Below are 19,086 nucleotides of genomic sequence, written 5' to 3'. Positions count from 1 at the left end.
CACAGAAGATACTGATTTTGATGAAGGGGAAGGTTCCCCAAATTCACCCCTGGAAGATGTCTCCTTTGGAGACGTATTGGAGATCCTGAAACAGTGGTGGCTGCACTTCCCACCAACCTTCCTCAGAGGAATCTGTATACCTGGAAGCTTTCCATGCCTGACCAGCTACCTCTTGAAACACACTGCCTGCTATCAGTCTAATTAAATTGACTGAGCAGTGGGCTTGGAAGTTTCCCCAAGTCCAAGAGACCAAGACCGCATTTTGTCAGCACCTCAAGATCAGCAGCATTGGGCTAAAGGAATACCAGTGGATAGCTTGGTGGTTTCAACAGCCGCCAAAAAGCAACTTGCTGATGAAAGTCCTACTCTCCATCCTCCTAATAGTGTAGTATGATTGATTGATAGATTTGGGAAGCGCGTATAAACTTCGACCTTTGAGCAAAGTGAGATCTGGTAAAGGAGCAATCCGTTACTCTGACAGGAGCAGTAGCTGGGGGAGCTCAGGACAAAGTAGCCTCTCAGCAGGCAACCCTTGATTCAATTTGTAATTTGACCATGAGGCTCATTGCACAGCCGAAGGGATGACTAGGGCAGTAGGTTCTAATGTAGCCATGAGGAGATGCACCTGGATGTGCTTATGTGAATTTGCAGAGCTATTAGTCTTCTTTCATCAATGCTCCTTTTGACAAAACATCCCTTTTTGGCACCAAAGTTAGACCCTTGCCAGATGTGAGAAGGTTAGAAAGATTCTTTCTGCTGTGGGCATATGCTTTTCCACTCCTCAATGGTCTTACTCCAGGAACCAGAGAAGTGGGAAGCTAAGGTTCAAAAAGACCCAAGGACCTTTCCACAACTTGTGTGGCAATGACTCCCCCTAGGGCAGATATAGTAGTTAAAATGGGAGACACCATGCTCAAGGCAGAGGTGGCCCACAAAATCAGTGTTTCAGGGATTCTTTCCCTGGTAACTTCTATCAGCGCTCCTGAATGGAGGCCCAGTTGCTGTCTTCTGGGGATGATTATTCCTGCATCTACCTGCCTGACTAAGGAAAACAGTGGACAATTGGATGCAGAGGATTATAACCAGAGGTTACAATATTCCATTTTCCAAAAAACCCAAACAATTGAAGAGAATCCAAGATGTTCCACCCGATCACAGGGATGCAGCAGTCTTAAAAAATTCAAAACTGCTTGACAAAAGTCATCCAGGCAGTCTCACCAGAACAGATAGTATACGGTGTTTGCTCATGATTCTTTTTAGTGCCAAAGAAAACAGGGGACTGGAGACAGATTTTGGTTCTCATTGTACTGAACAAGTCAATTCAACAAGCCAAATTCTGGATGGTCACAGTTCAGTCAATACTTCTGTTTTTAGGAAAAGACGGTTGGATGTGCTCAATAGATCTTCAGGATGTGTATTATCACTTAAAAATGGACACAGTCTAGAAGACTCCTGTGCTTTCGGATGGGACCAGTCATTATCAGTTCAGAGTCCTGCTCTTTGGTCTCACCACAGCCCCCAGGGTGTTCACCAAATGCATGACAGTGGTAGCAGCTCACTTCAGACTGCAAGGATTCCACGTCTTTCCATACCCAGATGACTGGCTCATTACCGCTCCCACCAGGGATCTACTGTTGCAGGCAAGAAACTATTTTCTTCAAACTTGCTCCTTCCCGGGAATAACTGTAAACTATGAAAAATCCCATCTAGAGCCAACACAGCAGTTGGAATTTATAGAAGCGATGCTAAATGCAAATACTGGTATCGCATCTCTTCCTCCAAAAAGGCTTCAAAGAATAAAATCACAAGTCAGTCAGATTATTCACATCAAAAAGGTCACTGCAAGACTGTTACAAACTCAAGGATCAATGTCAGCCTCTGTCACTTTAGTTCTCCTTGCGAGATATCTCATCCGGATCCTCCAGTGGCTCCTGGCATCTCAGTGGTCCTTACTGAATCAACCAGTGTCCCATCTGGTAATGATCACCAATCTATGCAAGAAAGATCTGAGTTGGTGGCATCACTTCAGCAAAATTTTGTTGGGCAGTCCCTTTGTCCCTCCTCAACCCCAAGCCATAGTGTGACCATGGATGTCCCAGATAGGGTGGGGGGCATTGTCTGGAAAGGAGTCCAAGGCACTTGGTCCCAGCTGGAGGTCAATTTGCATGTCAGTGTTCCAGAGATGGGGGCAGTGCTCTCAGCATTGCAAACATTCCAATAAACCCTGCTTTGGGAACAATTGTGATTCAAACAGACATGTCAGTGGTCTGGTACATCAAGCAAGGGGGAGCCAGATCTTGCCCTCTTTGTCGAGAAGCTCTTAGGGTATGGCAATGGGAAATTTCATCCGACTGCTTTCTAATTGCAGTGCATATTCTGGGGAGCTCCAACATGATTGCAGGCAAATTGAGCAAGAGCTTCCTAATGCCTCGAGTGGTCTCTCAATCCTTTGGTGGTGGAAAGGCTATTCTGGCAATGGGGCCAGCCTTGCTGCTCTTGTTGCATCCCTCCTGAACAAGTGCATCAGCTACTTTGCCCTGATCCCCCACCCCCCCCAGGGGAAGTCACTGAGAGATGCTGTTCTTCATGATTGGCCCAGTCTATTGTACGCTCTTCCCCGATACCTCTCATATTCCAGTTTCTAAAGAAAGCCAACAGGTCGAAGAACAAGATAACTTATTGCCCCATTCTGGCCTTGACAGATATGGTTTCCCTTTCTATGGCCTCACCTAATTCAGAAACCTTGGATGCAGGACCCAGCTCCAGACCTATTGTCCCATCCCGAGGGACTAGTTCATCTGAGTCTTCAAAACCTCAAGCTCACTGCATGGCTTCTCCAGTTCCAGTGATTGCCAGGCTTGCTAGTCTCATTTCCCCAGTTCAATAAATTGTTCAAGCCTCCCACAAACCTTCATGACTAGACTGGCAAAAATGTTCAAAATGGCCTATAGAGTGTAACCTGAACCCATATTCTGCACCAGTTGATAGGATCTTGGCATCACTTTAGACTATATGAGTGCATCTAGCTGCAATTTCAAACTTTCATAATGGTCTGAATGATACAGGTCTAATGTCCTGCAAACTTTGTAAAGCCTTTCTGAAAGGAGCCATAATTCTCAGACCTCCATACAAAGACCCTTCTGTGCCTTGGGACTTGAATCTGGTGCAACAGTCTGTAATTCCCCATTTGAACCATCCACAAATTGTGATTTGAAGTATTTATCCTGGAAAACCTTATTTTTGATTGCCATTACTTCTGCTAGGAGAATATCTGAGCTACAAGCCCCATCTTGCAAGCCTCCTTACCTGATTTTTCATAATTACAGGGAGTCCTTATGAACAAATCCTTCCTTTCTACCAAAAATAGTGTCTGGGGCTAATATCAACCAGACTATACAACTTCCTGTATTTTTCCACAAATGTTAAAACAAGGGTGAATATTGTCTGCATTTGCTAGCTGTTCATACACAATGACGTTTTTACCTCCACAGAACAAAAGAAATCAGAAAATCTGATTAGTTTGTTTCCTTCTCTTTTACTAATCTGGGAAAACCAGTTTCTAAGGTTAGTCTGGCTAAATGGCTCAAGGACTGTATAACCTTTACTTATAACAAAAGGAAAGTGCAACTAACAGGACTTATAAAAGCGTATTCACTGAGGGCAATAGACACTTCTGTGGTCTTTCATTCCAGAGCTTCTATAGACTATATATGTGCAGTTACTACTTGGGCATCCCCTTGTACCTTTGTTACTCATTACAGGCTGGATCTGGTCTCTAGAGGACAAGCATCTTTTGCTTTGAATGGTGCTCAGGAATACACTTCCATGAGACCTCCCAAGATTTAGGTAGTTGGAGTCTCTGTCCCACAGTCATGGATTAAGTGAAGATCGACAGCATCAGATAAACAAGTTATGCTTACCATAATGTTCCATCTGTGTTGTCTATCTTCACTTATCCTTGACATTCCCACTCTTCTTCCTTTTTGGGCTTCTTGGTAGAATGGATCTATCCCAATAGATTGGTGCTAAAGCCAAGAAAAAAAAAAAAAACAGTCATTTGTTTGCATTAGCCCTGTCTGCAGTATATTAACATTGTTGGGGGACTCGATGATTGCTCCCAGTTTGCAATTGTTATTGAACTTGGTCAGCCACAGGCTGTCCAAGTTTGCCTGGACTTCTGGGAAATAAATCCCCAACAGGAAGGGGCCCAGTACAGAACCTCGTGGTATGCCATTGGTGACAGGTCTTTTGTTAGAGGTGAAGTCACCCACTTTTGCAGTATGTATCCTGTCAGTGAGCTAGTTGGCTACCAGTCTGGTAAAGTAGGGGTTAATTCCCAAATCGGAGGGTTTCTGCAGTAATACTCAAATGGGGAACTGTGTTAAATTATTTGGCAAGGTCAATATAAGTGGTATGTACTCTTTTCCCTCATCCAGGACCTTTGTGACTTTCTCAAAGAAGTCTACCATGTTTAACAGGTATGATCTACCTTTAACAAATCTGAAGTGGGTTGGGTCCAGAGGTTGGGGATTACATATGTCCTTGTTAATAAGGTCCGTAATGATTCTTTCCATGGCTTTCCAGATGAGGCTAGTCAAGCTTATGGGCCTATAATTTCCAGGGTCAGTTGATGGTCCCCCTTGACGCAGAGGGATTACTGTTGCTGTCCTCCATTCCACCAGATCATTGCTAGTTCGAAGGCTGTGGTTAAGCAGTAATCCAAGTGGGTCTGCCAAGTCATATTTTAAGTTGTTTAAAAGGCAACATGGGATGTTGTCTCATCCAACTGATGCTGTGATTTTGGCCTTGAGCACCAGGATGACCTGCTTTTTGAGATAATAGGCTGAGGAATGGTGGCAGATATCCTTTGGAAGATGACTGGAGGGGATGGGGGGGGTGGTGATCACTCCAGATCTGTGAGCTATCAGGTTGGCTGTTACCTCTGGTTGAGTATGGGTGGTGCCATCCACTACCAGTTAAGCACATAGCTGGGTATTCTCTCAAGAATTTGGATGTAGTTAAAGAATGCCTTGTTATACTCAGCTAGGGAGGCTATTTTTGCTTCATAATCAACTTTGGCGGACTTGACAAGATCTCTAATTTGTTTATGCTAGAGAAGGATTTCTTCTTTTACTGAGCCTGTTCCCTCTTGTTCTTCGACATTAATTTCTTTTGTTGTATAGCCTGTCTTGTTGTATAGCCTGTTTATAGTAGGTGTCTACCAGGGTGGCTTGTTTTTTTTTCATCAAGACCTGGTTTTAATCCAGTTAGGTACAGCCGGTTTTAATACCACTGCTTAAGTGGTTATATAGGGTATTGGTGTACACCTCTGTATAGGAGTCCATGTTATCTGCATTTGAGGGGGCTTTGAAACTTCTTATACCATTAGTAAGAAGTAATTTATCTTTGAAAAATTCTTGTTTTTGAGCTTGATGGGGTATCTGGTCTATTAATTACATCTGAGACTGAGATATGGTCTGATATTACTAGAGAGGACATCACACTGGGCGGGGGTGCAGTGCTCTCCCATGTTAGGGAGTACTATGTCCAGGGCATTTGAGCCTCTTGTGGGTGTGCTGACTATCTGTTCCAGAGCATTTACATTGACAAAGCCCAAGAACCTTTGAGCCAGATTGTCTGTGGTGGTATGTTTCCCAGCTGATGGTAGGATAATTAAAGTCACCCATGAGTAAGGTATTGGGCTATATGGCAAGTGACTCCAGTAAGTCAAGGTATGTGGTATGCTTTTCCTGTTTCATGGTGGAGGGGTCCTATAGATGGCTATGATGTGGTAGGGGGTTTACCTATAGTTAACTGGACATGGAGTAGCTGAAGACAGTCATACTGTCTGACAAGTCTGGAGGTGTATTTATCCTTAATGAAGATGGGTACACCTCTTCCTTTAGTACTTTCACAGTCAGTCTTTGGCCTGAACGTATGGAAGGCATTGTAGCCCTGCATGGCTGGGGTGCTTTCTCTGCCTTTGAGCCATGACTTGGTGACTACACAAGTTGGCATCTTCCAAAGTGAGGAGTGCTTCAAGGGAGTGTAGTCATTTTTTAGACTCCTAGCATTAAATAAGTACCTTGAGTTTATCTCGAGAGGATTCTGTTATGTCAGGAGGTTGGTTATTTTGACACTGCCTAAAAAAGGCACAATAGGAGTGGCCAATGCCTTTGCCAATATCCAAAAGCAAAGAGGAAACTGGTGCAGATCATCTCTGGCAAAGCAGCATGATCTGTTGACCATGTCTTCCCAGACTGACATGCACTGGATCCCCTTGGACTGACACCAGAAGTTAAGCCAATTGTTTAAGTAGGTCATTTTTTTTGGTATTATGGCATCATCCTTGGAGAAGGTAGAATGCTGCCTTAAGGCTAGGATTTTACCTGCCTGTGACACAATCTGTGAGCTCAGTCATGTCTCTCTCCCTGTAGTACAGTGAGGTACATCTGAAGTCATTCACCCCCCACGTGGGCTATGACTGAGTCATACTGGTACTTGTGGTTGAGTGACTTGATGGATCCTGGTACCTGACAGGAAGCCAACAGTAACCCGTTCCTTATCTAGCCTGGTGAGTGGAACATCTGTGTGTCTCACAATGGAGTCAGCTATGACCAGTACATTGTTTTGTGTTCTTACTGCCTTATGGACTTATTTGTCAAGACACGTGCGTCTGTGTGCATCTGTGTGCGTCTCCCTCTGTCTCCCTCTGTCTCCCTCTGTCTCCCTCTGTCTCCCTCTGTCTCCCTCTGTCTCCCTCTGTCTCCCTCTGTCTCCCTCTGTCTCCCTCTGTCTCCCTCTGTCTCCCTCTGTCTCCCTCTGTCTCCCTCGTGGTGTTTTGCATTGTTGTGTGCAAGTGGTTTCCATTTTGGAGGCCTCTGATCTTTTGGTAATTTACTAGTGATTACCTCCACATATGTGGGTTTGTGTCATGGCCTTGTATAGTGTGGGGAAGTGTGTGTGTGTGTTTGCTGACAACCTGTTTGACATTTGATTTGTCCTTATGTGAGAGTCTTGCCTCCAGTTTCACAGTGCAGCTACATCTCTTGCATAAAGTATTTGTTTCAGGAGTAAGTTGTTGTAAGTGTACATGAGACCATTACTACATTGCCTCAGGATGGCCATGTCTATCAGACTGGCCAGAGAGAGCATGTTAAACTGCCCATCCATGATAGCAGGCTCTTACTGTACGTTTTAATAGGGAAAGGGAATGGTTTATTTTGACAGGACTGCTGGTAGTGCCAGGACTACAAGAGGGACCTAAACTTTTGTAGGCCAAGGTTCATCAATAAGGCAGTGTTGCTCAGTGTGCAACTGAATTGCCCCCCCAGAGCAACAGAAAAGTTTGAAAAGGTTTCACTGACAGCTGTTTAGGGAATAACTGAGTTTTTAGGCTTTTGCATCTATACAGGGTATTGCTAAGGACTGCTGCATGAAGATCAGCACCACACAAACACGAGGCTTAAATATGAGCAAAGAGAATTAAGTTTTAAGCTACCAGTAAGGAAAGCACAAAATAAGCCTTCCACCAGCAGTCCCCAACTTAGGTTCGGTCAGCACACGTTTGCCACAGGGGTGCAGAAAAATACCTTAATGTAGAATAGCTGGTTTGGAGCCCAAGTGTAACAAGACCACACAAACTACCTACAACTAAGGTATACAACAAAGTACAGTGCAATTAACTACTTAAATAGCAGTAGACATTACAGTTTTATTTATATATCTATTTTTTTGCCATAAAGTACAAAAATAACAGCATGTAGCTTAAACTGCTAAGTGCAAAAATACTTATTTTTGTCTTTTCAATAGTGGATTGTTCCAGGTGAAAGCAGATTCCTAGCAATCAGTAGCAAAGTCCTCAGATGAGTAGCTGAGTACCGATGCCAAAGCCTGCACAAATGCAGAGAGGAGAAACACTTTTTTTTAAGCTAACTAGCAATCAGGAAAGCACACAATAATCCTTTCACCAGCTCAGGTTAGATTAGCACACTTCTACAAGGCTGCAGAAAAACACATTTATGTAGAATAGCTGGTTTGGAGCCAGAGTGTAACAAGACCAAACTACCTACCTACAAAGCCCTATAACAGATACAATGTAATGCAATGCAGCAGACAGTATAGTTGTTTTGAAACTGCTGGAGTACAGTCACAGTGTATAAGAGAATTGCAAAAAAATACTCAGAACCCTTGTGTATGCTTTCCATCTCATATAGACCAGGAAAACATGTAATGCCACTAATGAATAATTCCAGTCCTGATGTAAAAGCACAGTAAATGCTATGTCAAACAAACTTAAAGATATGGATAAAGCAGTGTACTTTAAACAGCTTATAAAAGAGTCTAAATAATATATCTTGGCTGTATGATAAAACACCAACAAACCACACAAAGATATCGTACTGGCAGAAAATAGATCAGATGCTCTTAAAAAATGGATGTGCTTAAAACTCATTTAAAAATCAGTTTTATTGAGATACAAACAGAAACAATTGAGCGTGTTTGTCCCTATAAACCCAGAACTTCATCAGAATTAAATCCATAACAGTTGAGACTTGCTTAAGTAAGACTTAAACCTAAAATGCCATTAATGAATTAAAGAAACCGAACACTATCTTAAAAATAAGTAATTAAACAGTTGCAAACGTTCATCAATATTAAAACCATCTTACAATTCACTCAAAAATTAAATAATGGTATGGGGAATGAATATGTATATATTTTAAAATGTTTATACATAAGTAGCTTATATAAGTGTGCTTATTCAATGAAAGTACTTTTGCTTTGTATAAATGAGCCAAGAGCCACTCAATTGTACAGAATTTATAAAGGCACCAAAAACAAGATAATCTGATTAATAAACCCTCCAACCAGTAAAACTGCATGCAGAAGTCGTGTGTTTCGCCAACTTAAACAGACTAGGCTGTCTCCCAATGCACTGGATGGAAAATCCGCTGACATCTTGATGTAAAAACAAGTGCTTGCTAGAGTGTAAAGATGCACTAATTTATTCAACAACTAGCTAGATAATGAATTCAGCACAAATAAGTCAGAATAGACAGAGGCAAAATGCATTTTTTTCAATATAAAGCACAAGAAAAGGCAAGTAATTCAAGATAGCAGTAGTCTAGAAAGGGAGGAGATTATTAAGCTCAATTTATGGTGGGTGTGGGCAGCTTAAAATAGTCAGGTTTAAAAAGTAGATCAATGGGAGGAGAGGGCAGATGAGAAAAAGTAGCAGGGAATCACAAGTAGTGCTTTTATTTTATGCATATTTAAAATGTTTTCAGAGAAAGAAAAAGACCCAGACATTCACTGTATATTTAAGTAGCCTTCAAGAAGTAATTTAACCAATGAAAAAAAAACGTGAACTATGCAGCATAGATAATGTAAGTGTCCATCTCTCATGTAGAACAAAAACACCAGGCCAAGCAAATTTCTTAAAACAGAAAACGAAATAGAGCAGGTAAAACAAAAAGCAGCTCTGTCACTCGCAGACAAAAAATATATTTACTTTCCACCCCCAGCAGTGCTTTAGTTTATGAAGGCTTGAAATCTCTTCAGAAAAAGACAAAGACCCAGAAATTCACTATGTATATCTAGGGGAAAAAGCTTCTAAGCATCTGAATACGTCTGGATACTGTGCGTCAAATAACACCTCAAGCAGCACCGAGGTGTAAAACAGGTCTTGTATTTCTTAAATGTCATTAAATAACTTTATTTCCAAAATATTTTCTTAAATCAGGTCCACGTTTTGTCAACATTTCATTTTGTTACCACCTTTAAGCCTTTTCAAAGCCAGAGATTCAATTTCACTAATGAGGGGAAATTCTATGAATTGCACTGATTTTCATCGGTGAACTTCCCCAACATTGTGGTAATTCTACTGTTATTATTTAGGGTAGACTTAAATGTGCAAATTATTAATGAGAAATAATGACGAATACAGTTTTAAATAAATCAACATTGCAGTAGAATGAATAGGAGTTAAAATGCAAATTAAGCCAAGCAATGGACATCCCTAAATTGGAGATTTAGATACATTTTTAATGTCTATTTTATGGGTAAAAATGGCAACATTGGACTTGGTAGGCAATGCATATATTGGCCTTTAACCCCAGAAAATGGCATGATGAAGTTAGGCAGTTTTACATAATGTGAGAAGTCCTTACTAGTTGACTCTTGACTCCAGAAGTTGTAGAGAAACCACTAATAAACTTAAAGTAGCTTGTATCAATATAAGCAATCACAAAACAAAATATTTTAGTAACTGTGCTGCACTGCCTTTTGTCATGCACAGTACTAAAATGCTTTATTTAGTCCAATCATTTTCCAGGAAATTTGAGAAGAGCAGCTGTCTTCTACCAGCGTTTTTTTCTGCATTAATAATAAAAATCTCTCTTGAATTTAGAGGGTTCCACCTTATTACATTATGCAAATGTATTTGATATCAGGCATTAGAAATAAATACAGCAAGTGGTCCTCATACCTGTAGACACTGGTACTAATGCAATTTGGCTGCTAAAGTCTGGAATGTCCACTTATGTTGATGATCCAGAATTATCTGCCATGGCTCAGTGGTAATTCATGCAGACTAGTGTTTCCAAGGTCCGAGGTTTGAGACTGATCGGGGTGTTTTATTTGGGTTGGGAGGGTGGCCTAATGGTTACTGTGTTTGCCTTGCAAACACAAAGTGCAGGGTTTGAGTCTTGCAAGGGATAATTGGTTAGGTTTAAAATGGCTCACAAGGGCAGTTAGCTTAGTACTATTCTATGAACCTATACTTTCTGTGGTACCCTAGACAATATCTGTCTCGTCATTTGACTTTTCTGTGGAGAAGGAGAAACTTAAATGGGCAATAAAGATAATATAAGAGAACATGATGGTACATATCCAGGGTTAACTCTTGGCAGAGAAGATCCAACTCTTTTTGTACTTTTATGTTTTGAAGGGCTTATTCAGAAGGCCTTTTACTTTGTCAGCTCAAGCACAGTTCCCTTTTTTTTCCAGGAAATTTGAGAAGAGCAGCTGTCTTCTACCAGCATTTTTTTCTGCATTAATAATAAAAATCTCTCTTGAATTTAGAAGGTTCCACCTTATTACAGTATGCAAATGTGATTGACATCAGGCATGACATCAGGCATTAGAAATACAGCAAGTGGTCCTCATACCTGTAGACACTGGTACTAATGCCATTTGGCTGCTAAAGTCTGGAATGTCCACTTATGTTGATGATCCAAAAATTCTTGTCATGCCAAACTCTGTGAGAAGCAAATTTATCACCTCAATAATTTTTTGGGTAAGATTGTGAAGCTGAGATCAGTTGTCATAAAGGCTAAGGTCTTTGCCTACGATGCACAAGGTACAAGGTTTGATCTTGCCCTCTGGCCAATGCCATTTTGGAGTTTGCGTGTTCTCCCTGTGTCTCTCTGGTTCTTCCCACCTCTAAAAAAAAAAAAAAAAAAGTATGTTGAGCGTTTCCATCTCAAACTCGCCAAAGAATGGAATTGTGGGCAGCAGCACAGACTCTGCATGGTGCCCTATAGGGCAACTGCTTTGGATATCCACTGTGATAGACGAACACGGATCACAAAATGCTAACCGTGGCAGGGCTAGCCACTTGATGGTGTAAAATATTCATCTAAGTGATTATGTTGACTGTCACCCACTTGGCATGGGTATTTGCCAATGATAAGTGAGTTGAGACCTGGTCTACTCTGACCTATTCCAGGGACCCATACTAATGGTGGAAGGGGTGTGTGTGCCTACCTTAAAGCCCAATAAGATTTTGGCTGGTCGATGTCCAGTTGCCCGGCCTGGGTTACCTGGGATAGCTCTGACCGATTTGAGCTGTACCTCACTGGACTACATGGAGAGACATGACTGAGCTCTCAGATTGTGTCATAGGCAGGTAAAAGCCTAGCTCTATTGACATAAAGCTCTATTGACATAAAGCTGGATGTAAAACCAATCAACCTATCAAACATGAACTAAGAATTGCTGCACTCAGTATAGGTTCACTGACTGGATGGAGCTTGGAAGTGGATGAGGCTGGACATCTTATTTATCCAAGTGATAAGATGGAAGGTCAATGTAGCAAAGCAGCAAAGGCATTTGGCTTAGGACCAGAGTGTACTACTGAAGAGGGGGAGGACAGGCTGGAAATGGTGAGAGAGAGGCATCAGAAGGTAGTGAGGGATATTATCAGAATTGGTGACAAGACTCATGACAATCAAACTCCAGCATAATGATAGGACAGTATTCATAATCTCAGCCTATGTCCCACAGCAGGGTTGTGATAATGAGGAAAAAGAGTGCAGAACGACAGTAATTGGTGTTGATAATGGGTGACTTGAATGCACATTTTGGGATGGACTGAAAGGATATGGGACCTGTCTGGGTCCACATGGGTGGGGCAGCAGGAATAAAGAGGAGGTGATTCTATACTTCTGTCTGGCAATTGCCTTGATAGTAGCAAACACCATGCAACTCAAGTGGACTTCCTCCTAGTAAGGAAAGGGCACTGTCATAGAATCGGTGATTGCAAAGTTATCCAGAGTGATACAGTTGGCCCACAGCATAAACCACTGGTTGCAACAAGCAGTGGTTAGAGAGGAGTCTAGGCTGAAGACCTGGAAGTTGACTGGAAAGAGAGTACAACAGTTCAAGGAATTACTCAGGGCTCTAGTACCCCAAGAAGAGGAAGAAATAGGTGGGGTTCAAAAAGAATGGCAGTGCCCCAAGACAGCATGCGTGAGAACTACAGAACAGCTGTGTGACTGAGCCAGATATGGAAATAAGGTATATAAGGAAAGCTGGTGGTGGAATGCAGCAGTCCAGGAAGTCATCAAAAGAAAGAAAACATGCAAGAAAAGTGGAAGATAGAAAAGATAGATCAGACTAGGAAGAAATACTGGCTGGCTAACAAAGAAGCTAAGAAAGGAGTTGCAATGAGACTTCCAAGATGGCTGCACATTGAGTAACAGCTTAGCTCCATCTCTCCCAGTGTGAAAACAGAAATTTAGCAGAGAAAGCCAGTAGACCTAGATTTCTAGGTAAATTTTAGTAACTGGCTAGTAAGCACAATGCCTGGATACCAGGAAAAACAAATACAGAGGACCTGAAGGAAAATCCACTACAAAAGGTGACAGAAAATACTGACTGGGAAAAGTACTGTAGCTGTTCAGCAAAAAGCAGTGCAAGCTCTAGACATGACTTCCACTAACCTAGAAGAAAGTGTAAGGCAAATACACACATACCTCACTAACATAACTGAAACACTGATGGAGTATATCGGTTCAAACAGTAAAAAGCTGAAAAAAATGAAAAGCTTTAAATGGATATTCAGATGAGGTGATGAAACTGCAAAACTAGAGGTTGAAATGAGGAAAAGTCTGGCTGAATATGAGACTGCACAAGAAGAGTTGTTTCAAAAAATAGGACAAGAACACGGGGAAATCCTGAGATTTTCTGCTGTACCTGATAAGCTGGAAGAAGCAGACTGTATTCATTTTATGAAAGCACAAATAAGCAATTGGACTGGTATTCCACAACAAGAATTGTTAATTGGTATTCCACAACAAGAATAATTAGCTAGGCTTAAAATGGCTCGCAAGGGCAGTTAGCTTAGTACTAATCTATGAACCTATGCAAAAACAACCTAGACTTTAATAGTAAATATGCAATCTTACCAGCAGGAGTTGATTCTGACAAAGCTTTGTCAGAAGGACAAAGTACTAAAAGTGGGAGACAGTGGAGTGTTTGTAGAGAATTTCTACTGCTTGTATACTAGGCAGAAGAGTAAATTTATTCCATTATTCAGGGAATGTCGAGAAGCAGGTGTGAGATTCAAACTGCTGTACCCAGCTATCTTAAAAATACTTTTCCCTGGAGGAACAAACTTATTTTTTGATGAAGTAAATGCTAAGGATGAAATACAAGAATTTGTCCAACAAAATTTGAGCTGTGAATTCAGAAGATTCTGCTTCTTGTTCTTCTGGTAATAAAGACCACAGAAGGACTGCCAGTAAAACCTTTTCCAGTGTTTCAATCGAAAATGCTTGAAAGGGGAAAAAGCACAAGAGCTGACCAGAATAATTGAGAGTGCATTGGAAATGAAGCAGAGACTGGGTGTGGGAGATGAGCAGGAATAGAACAAGAAAAGTTGGAAATATTGGACTTTTTGGACTTTGTTAAACTTTTAGGGGATTCTAAAGCTTATGTACTTAAACGTCATTAATGTGAGGAAACATTCAGGAGAGGGGAAGAGGAGGGTGAAAGTTAACTGCAAGTAAAACTTTTTTTTCTTAATAGTACTATTTAAATAGTACATGATTTTCTTTGCATGTTATAATTTTATTTATTTTTTTTTAAGTGTAATGGGATACTAATGTAAATAGAGGTACTCTCCCCCCCCACCTCTTTCTCATTCAGTTTTAAGAAATGTGCGCACTGTGATGTGTGTATAAAAAAAAAGTTTTGGTTAAAAGAGCATGACAAAAGCAGAAAAGTATGCTTTTTCTCCATCTTGTTTAGGGGAATGACAGGGTTGAGGCCATTACCTTAATCTAGTAACAAGTTTTAAGAGAAAGCAAGTAAATGAAAAAGAATATTGTAAGGCTTTTTTTCTAGTAAACAATCTCAGTCTGGTTCTCATATCTCTAGCAGACAGTCTGATAAAGAGAAATGGCTGAAATGTTTTCTGAAAGCATTCCAGTATTTTCCCGGCTGAGACAGCTGTGTAAAGATGAAGATTAATCCAGACAGCACTTAATAGAACCACAGGCTGTACCATGCATCTTAACATGGATAATCTTTTTTTAGTTTTGTTTAAAAAAAAAAGTTGCAATACCAAAGAACAAGGCATCAGAGGCACTCTAAAGGGACTCAGCAGATGGTACAAAAAAAACTATCTGGTTGCAAGACAGAGAGAGAGAGAGATAAAGAAGATAGACACCTTTCATAAGGGATGCCAGCAACAACCACCTCACCAGACCACAGGACATTATAGGCAGATGGCAGGAGTACTTCTAACAGCTTTTGAATGAAGATAACCCCTCAGAAGCTGTACTTTTCCAGATGCAGCCTACAATGAAAGGCGAAGAGCCCACCGTAGAAGTAGTAAGAATAGCAGTTAGTAAAATGAAATTGGCGAAAGCAGCATGCTCCGATGAGGTACAGCAGATATGATAAAGATGCTGGGTGAGATAGGGGAGAAATGGCTCCTGAGGGTAGTCTTATAACAGTGTGGAGAGAGAGGCATATCTCAGATGACTGGAAAATAAGCATATTCATGCCAGTGTACAAGGAGAAAGCGACATCAACAACTGTGGGCAGTATAGAGGTATCAAACTCCTGTCACATTGCATGAAAGCTCTGGAGAGGGTGATTGATAAATGGGATATGCAGAGTAGTAGAAAGTAAGATGGGCAGTGAACATTTCAGATTCAAATCAGGATGCAGCATAACTGACAGTGTTTGCAGTGAGACAGACAGTTGAGAAGAAGCTAGAGATGAGGAAAGTTTCCAACTGGGCATTCCTAGACAAGGTCCCAAGAAAGCTGATTTGGGGGAGTACTGCAGTGGTTTAAAGTCTCAGAAACAGTAGAATTAATACAGGCTATGTACAAGGACCCAATGCCTCAAGTATGAACTGTGTTTGGTCTCACAGAGGGGGTCCCCAGTGGGAGTTGATGTTCACTAGGGTTCACCTCTGAGCCCACTGCTGTTCATACTGGTGATGGACTACATTGGCAAACAGGTTGGAGGGGACAGATCAATAAAGCTGCTGTATGCAGACGATGTGGCATTACAGGTAGACTCTGAGCAAGAACTTCAGCAAAGGATAGGAGAATGGAATGCAAAACTGAAGGCACAAGGGGATGAAACTAAGTACAGATAACACCTTGGTAATTTCAGCAAATTGGGGAAATCGGAAGATAACTGAGAAGGGAAGATAGTTGAACAGGTTAAGATATTCAAATATCTAGTAGGGGTAGTTGACGAGAAAGGAAGTTTGAATGAAGAGGTTGAATCTAGAATCTGAGGGGCTGTAGCCAACTGGTATGGCACATCAAGTGTAGTGTATGACAGAAGAATGCCAAAGAAGCTGAAAGGTAAGGTGTGCAAAACAGTGGTGCAACCAGTACTACTGTATGGTACAGAAACTTGGGCAGTTAAGGCAGAGCAGATGAGGAAGCTAGAGATGATGGAAATGAAGTGCCTGAGAAGGGTGGTAGGATGCACACTGTGGGACAGATGAAGAAATAAGGGCAAGAGTGGAAGCCAAATTAGCTCCAATTACAGAAAAGATCAATGAGAACAGACTATGCTGGTTTGGGGAGATGTGCAGAAAAGCAGAAGACAACGTGGTGAAGATGATTTGGGACAGGCAGGAAGAAAGCATAAGAGGAAACGAGCATCCAGCAAAGAAGTGGATGAATTGTGTGAGAGAAGGTCTACAACAGTTGGGCATGAGTGTCTAAGAAGGCAGGAGTGTGGCATTGAATCAAGGCAGATGGTGACAGTTAACACAACACCCCAACCCCATGTAGAAAAAAGGGATGATGATGTGAAGCTATTTTCCTGTGTTTGAACATATTTCAAAACTGGGTATAATGAAAAATGATCTGTCTGATACTAGTTTTTAAGAAATGCATAATGTGTGTAGAACTTTAATACAATTTAATAAAAGGGACACTGCATTTAGATTTTTCATTAACAGAATGCGATAGTCTTTAAATTGACAAGTTTTGCTTAACGAAGATAAAGTAGAGCATCTGTGTGTATTTACTAGTGCCGTAGTGTCAAGAGCTTGCATGGCTTCAGAAACTGTTGGCTCTTTGTGTCCTGTCAGCTGATGTTCCTTCATGGAGGTGAATTGTGGAAACATTTTGGTAACAGCCCCCTTAGGAAAGGTTTCAGGATTTTTCTGGCCAGATACTAGAGGTATGAAGTGACAAGACGTCACAAGTGTAAAGAAATGAGCACAATGTGTTATTGTAAACTGTAGTTTATTTGGGTGTAGAAATGAGAAAAATGCATCACTGCTTACATTTTATTTCGGGTGAGGTTTTCTCTAGGCAGTTGTATATTTTAGGCCTGTTCTGTTTACAAGCATTTTGCTGCCCTGTGTGCAGAACAAAAGGTGGAGGAAAAAATTAGTTGTCTTCTAAAAATTATTTTAATAAGGGCACATCATCATAGTTGTCCATGCTGTTGTATGCACAGTTTTCACGTTTTTATACAAAATACTAATTTCTTGTGTGATGTACCTTTCTTGTTAACAAAAAACTAATTGACCATCTCCTGCTTTTATTTTCTGTCTAGTCCATTGGGAATGCCAAAACTACAAGGAATGATAACAGCAGTCGCTTTGGGAAGTACATTGAAATTGGTTTCAATCATAAGTACCACATAACTGGTGCGCATATGAGAACATATCTTCTGGAGAAATCCCGTGTTGTTTTTCAAGTAAGTATATGTGCAGATATTTCTTTTGTGTGTAAAAGGTGTGATTTTACTGCATCTGTTTAGAGAAGTCACTGATGTGAAAGAACACTGCAGTATTTTTACTTTAAATGAACACTAGTTAGGATGCAGCAGTATAATTAAATAGGAGGATCACTGATTAAATTTTTTTTAGTATTTGTATCACTTATCTTAGTAGAAGTGATTACCTTGTCATGGTAAATATGGCTGTTGATCTGCTGTGGGTTATTCTGTAGCAGTGACAGGCCTGCATGAAGCCAGATTGACAGTGGTGATAGTTTCTGACTACAGAGTAGCATCTTTTCATAGTTGTAAAGAGACTGTCACAGCTGCCACCCCTTAGCAAGCTGGTAGCTTACATATCCTTATTGTTAGAGTACACTTCCTTTGAATTTCTCTCCAGATGCTATCCTCCTCTTATTTTCTCCAGCTGTACCTGAAAGGATCAGATGTTTTCAACACAGAAGGAAGGATGGCATTTACACCTGCATTTGCTGCTCATTATCCAAATTTTCTTGCATTTTGCATAGAGAATCCTGCATTACTTATTCTGTTTGTATGCTGTGCATGACTGACTTACCCTTGCTTGGTTCTGTCTGACTACCACTTTTCCTTGCTTGTCACAGCCCTTTGTTTTCCAGCAAGTGTAGCCCTATATCCTCCAGTTTTTTCCCTTATAAGTGCCTTCTGCCCAAAATAGTTGTCCCCTTCTGCTGTGATTTGCATATGACAAACTGCTGTCCTGTGTACTACTGAGTTACATAAGAGTGGTCTTGTAAAGGTAACTTCACTCATAAAGGGGGGCAGTGACTATGTTTTAGCACCTTGTAAATTAGAGTACTTGGAAGAAAAGTGTCCCTCTGAGGCACTGAAAGCCATCTGGATTTTTAAGTAAATTTCAGTGGTGTATCTGGGTATATGCTAATAGAATGAATCTGCAGATTTTATTCTCTGTAGTCTATTCTGTGAGTATTGTGGGCTGAATGCATAATGAGAAAAGGAAGGCCATATCCAAGTTCGGGTATTAAAGTATTTTTAGCAATGACCCTGTTGGTAGCAGGTGAAAGGAAGTGACTGATCTTGTAACACAGTTTTAATTGAGACCAGGACTTTGTTACATGATCTGTGTGTGTGGCAGAGGAAAGGGTATAGTTGAGTATTAGGCCTAGGTACTTAAGTTTACTAACATTAGGTATTTTGTTCCCATTAAAGATATGTTAAGAGAATAGAAGGAATAATTTCTTCTAGAATGTCAGAAATTTAAGTTGTGACCTGGAAGCAAAGTTATCCAATGAAAAATATTAATGACCCATTTATGTTAACTGAATTGTAGTTTAGTAAAGAAAACCCTTCCTCACCTGATAAGAGGACACATAAGCCATCACTATTACAGAAAAGTTTATTCAAAAGATTTCATATGAGGGGAAAGGAGAATGGACTTTATAGTCAGAATTTGTTTTAGAAAGGATCTTCTCGATGTAGCCTTATTTTATTGCCCCCCCCCCCCCAAAGGACTTATGTGCAATTGTCATCTGCTTTGCAGTTCAGTAAAGATATTCATCAGTGCTTTAGACTGCTTTGACATTATTGCAGGTG

General features: G+C 40.9%; 1 protein-coding gene across 1 annotated transcript in view; it reads left to right on the top strand.

Annotated features, from left to right (window-relative positions):
• Positions 1-19,086, top strand: part of LOC122787918 (unconventional myosin-Vb-like) — a gene marked incomplete at its 5' end in the record, with an annotated part of 1,807,467 nt that overhangs the window by 174,719 nt on the left and 1,613,662 nt on the right. Inside the window, one exon of the mRNA XM_044054844.1 lies at positions 17,329-17,472. Coding sequence (XP_043910779.1) covers positions 17,329-17,472 — 144 coding nt within the window. The remainder of the gene's footprint in view (positions 1-17,328; positions 17,473-19,086) is intronic.

Source organism: Protopterus annectens, chromosome 13.part0 (genome assembly GCF_019279795.1).
Source record: "Protopterus annectens isolate FY-2018-M chromosome 13.part0, PAN1.0, whole genome shotgun sequence".
In the NCBI taxonomy this organism is placed as follows: Eukaryota; Metazoa; Chordata; order Ceratodontiformes; family Protopteridae; genus Protopterus; species Protopterus annectens.
Note: the sequence above shows the minus strand (reverse complement) of the source record. Positions and strands in the feature narration are given on the sequence as shown.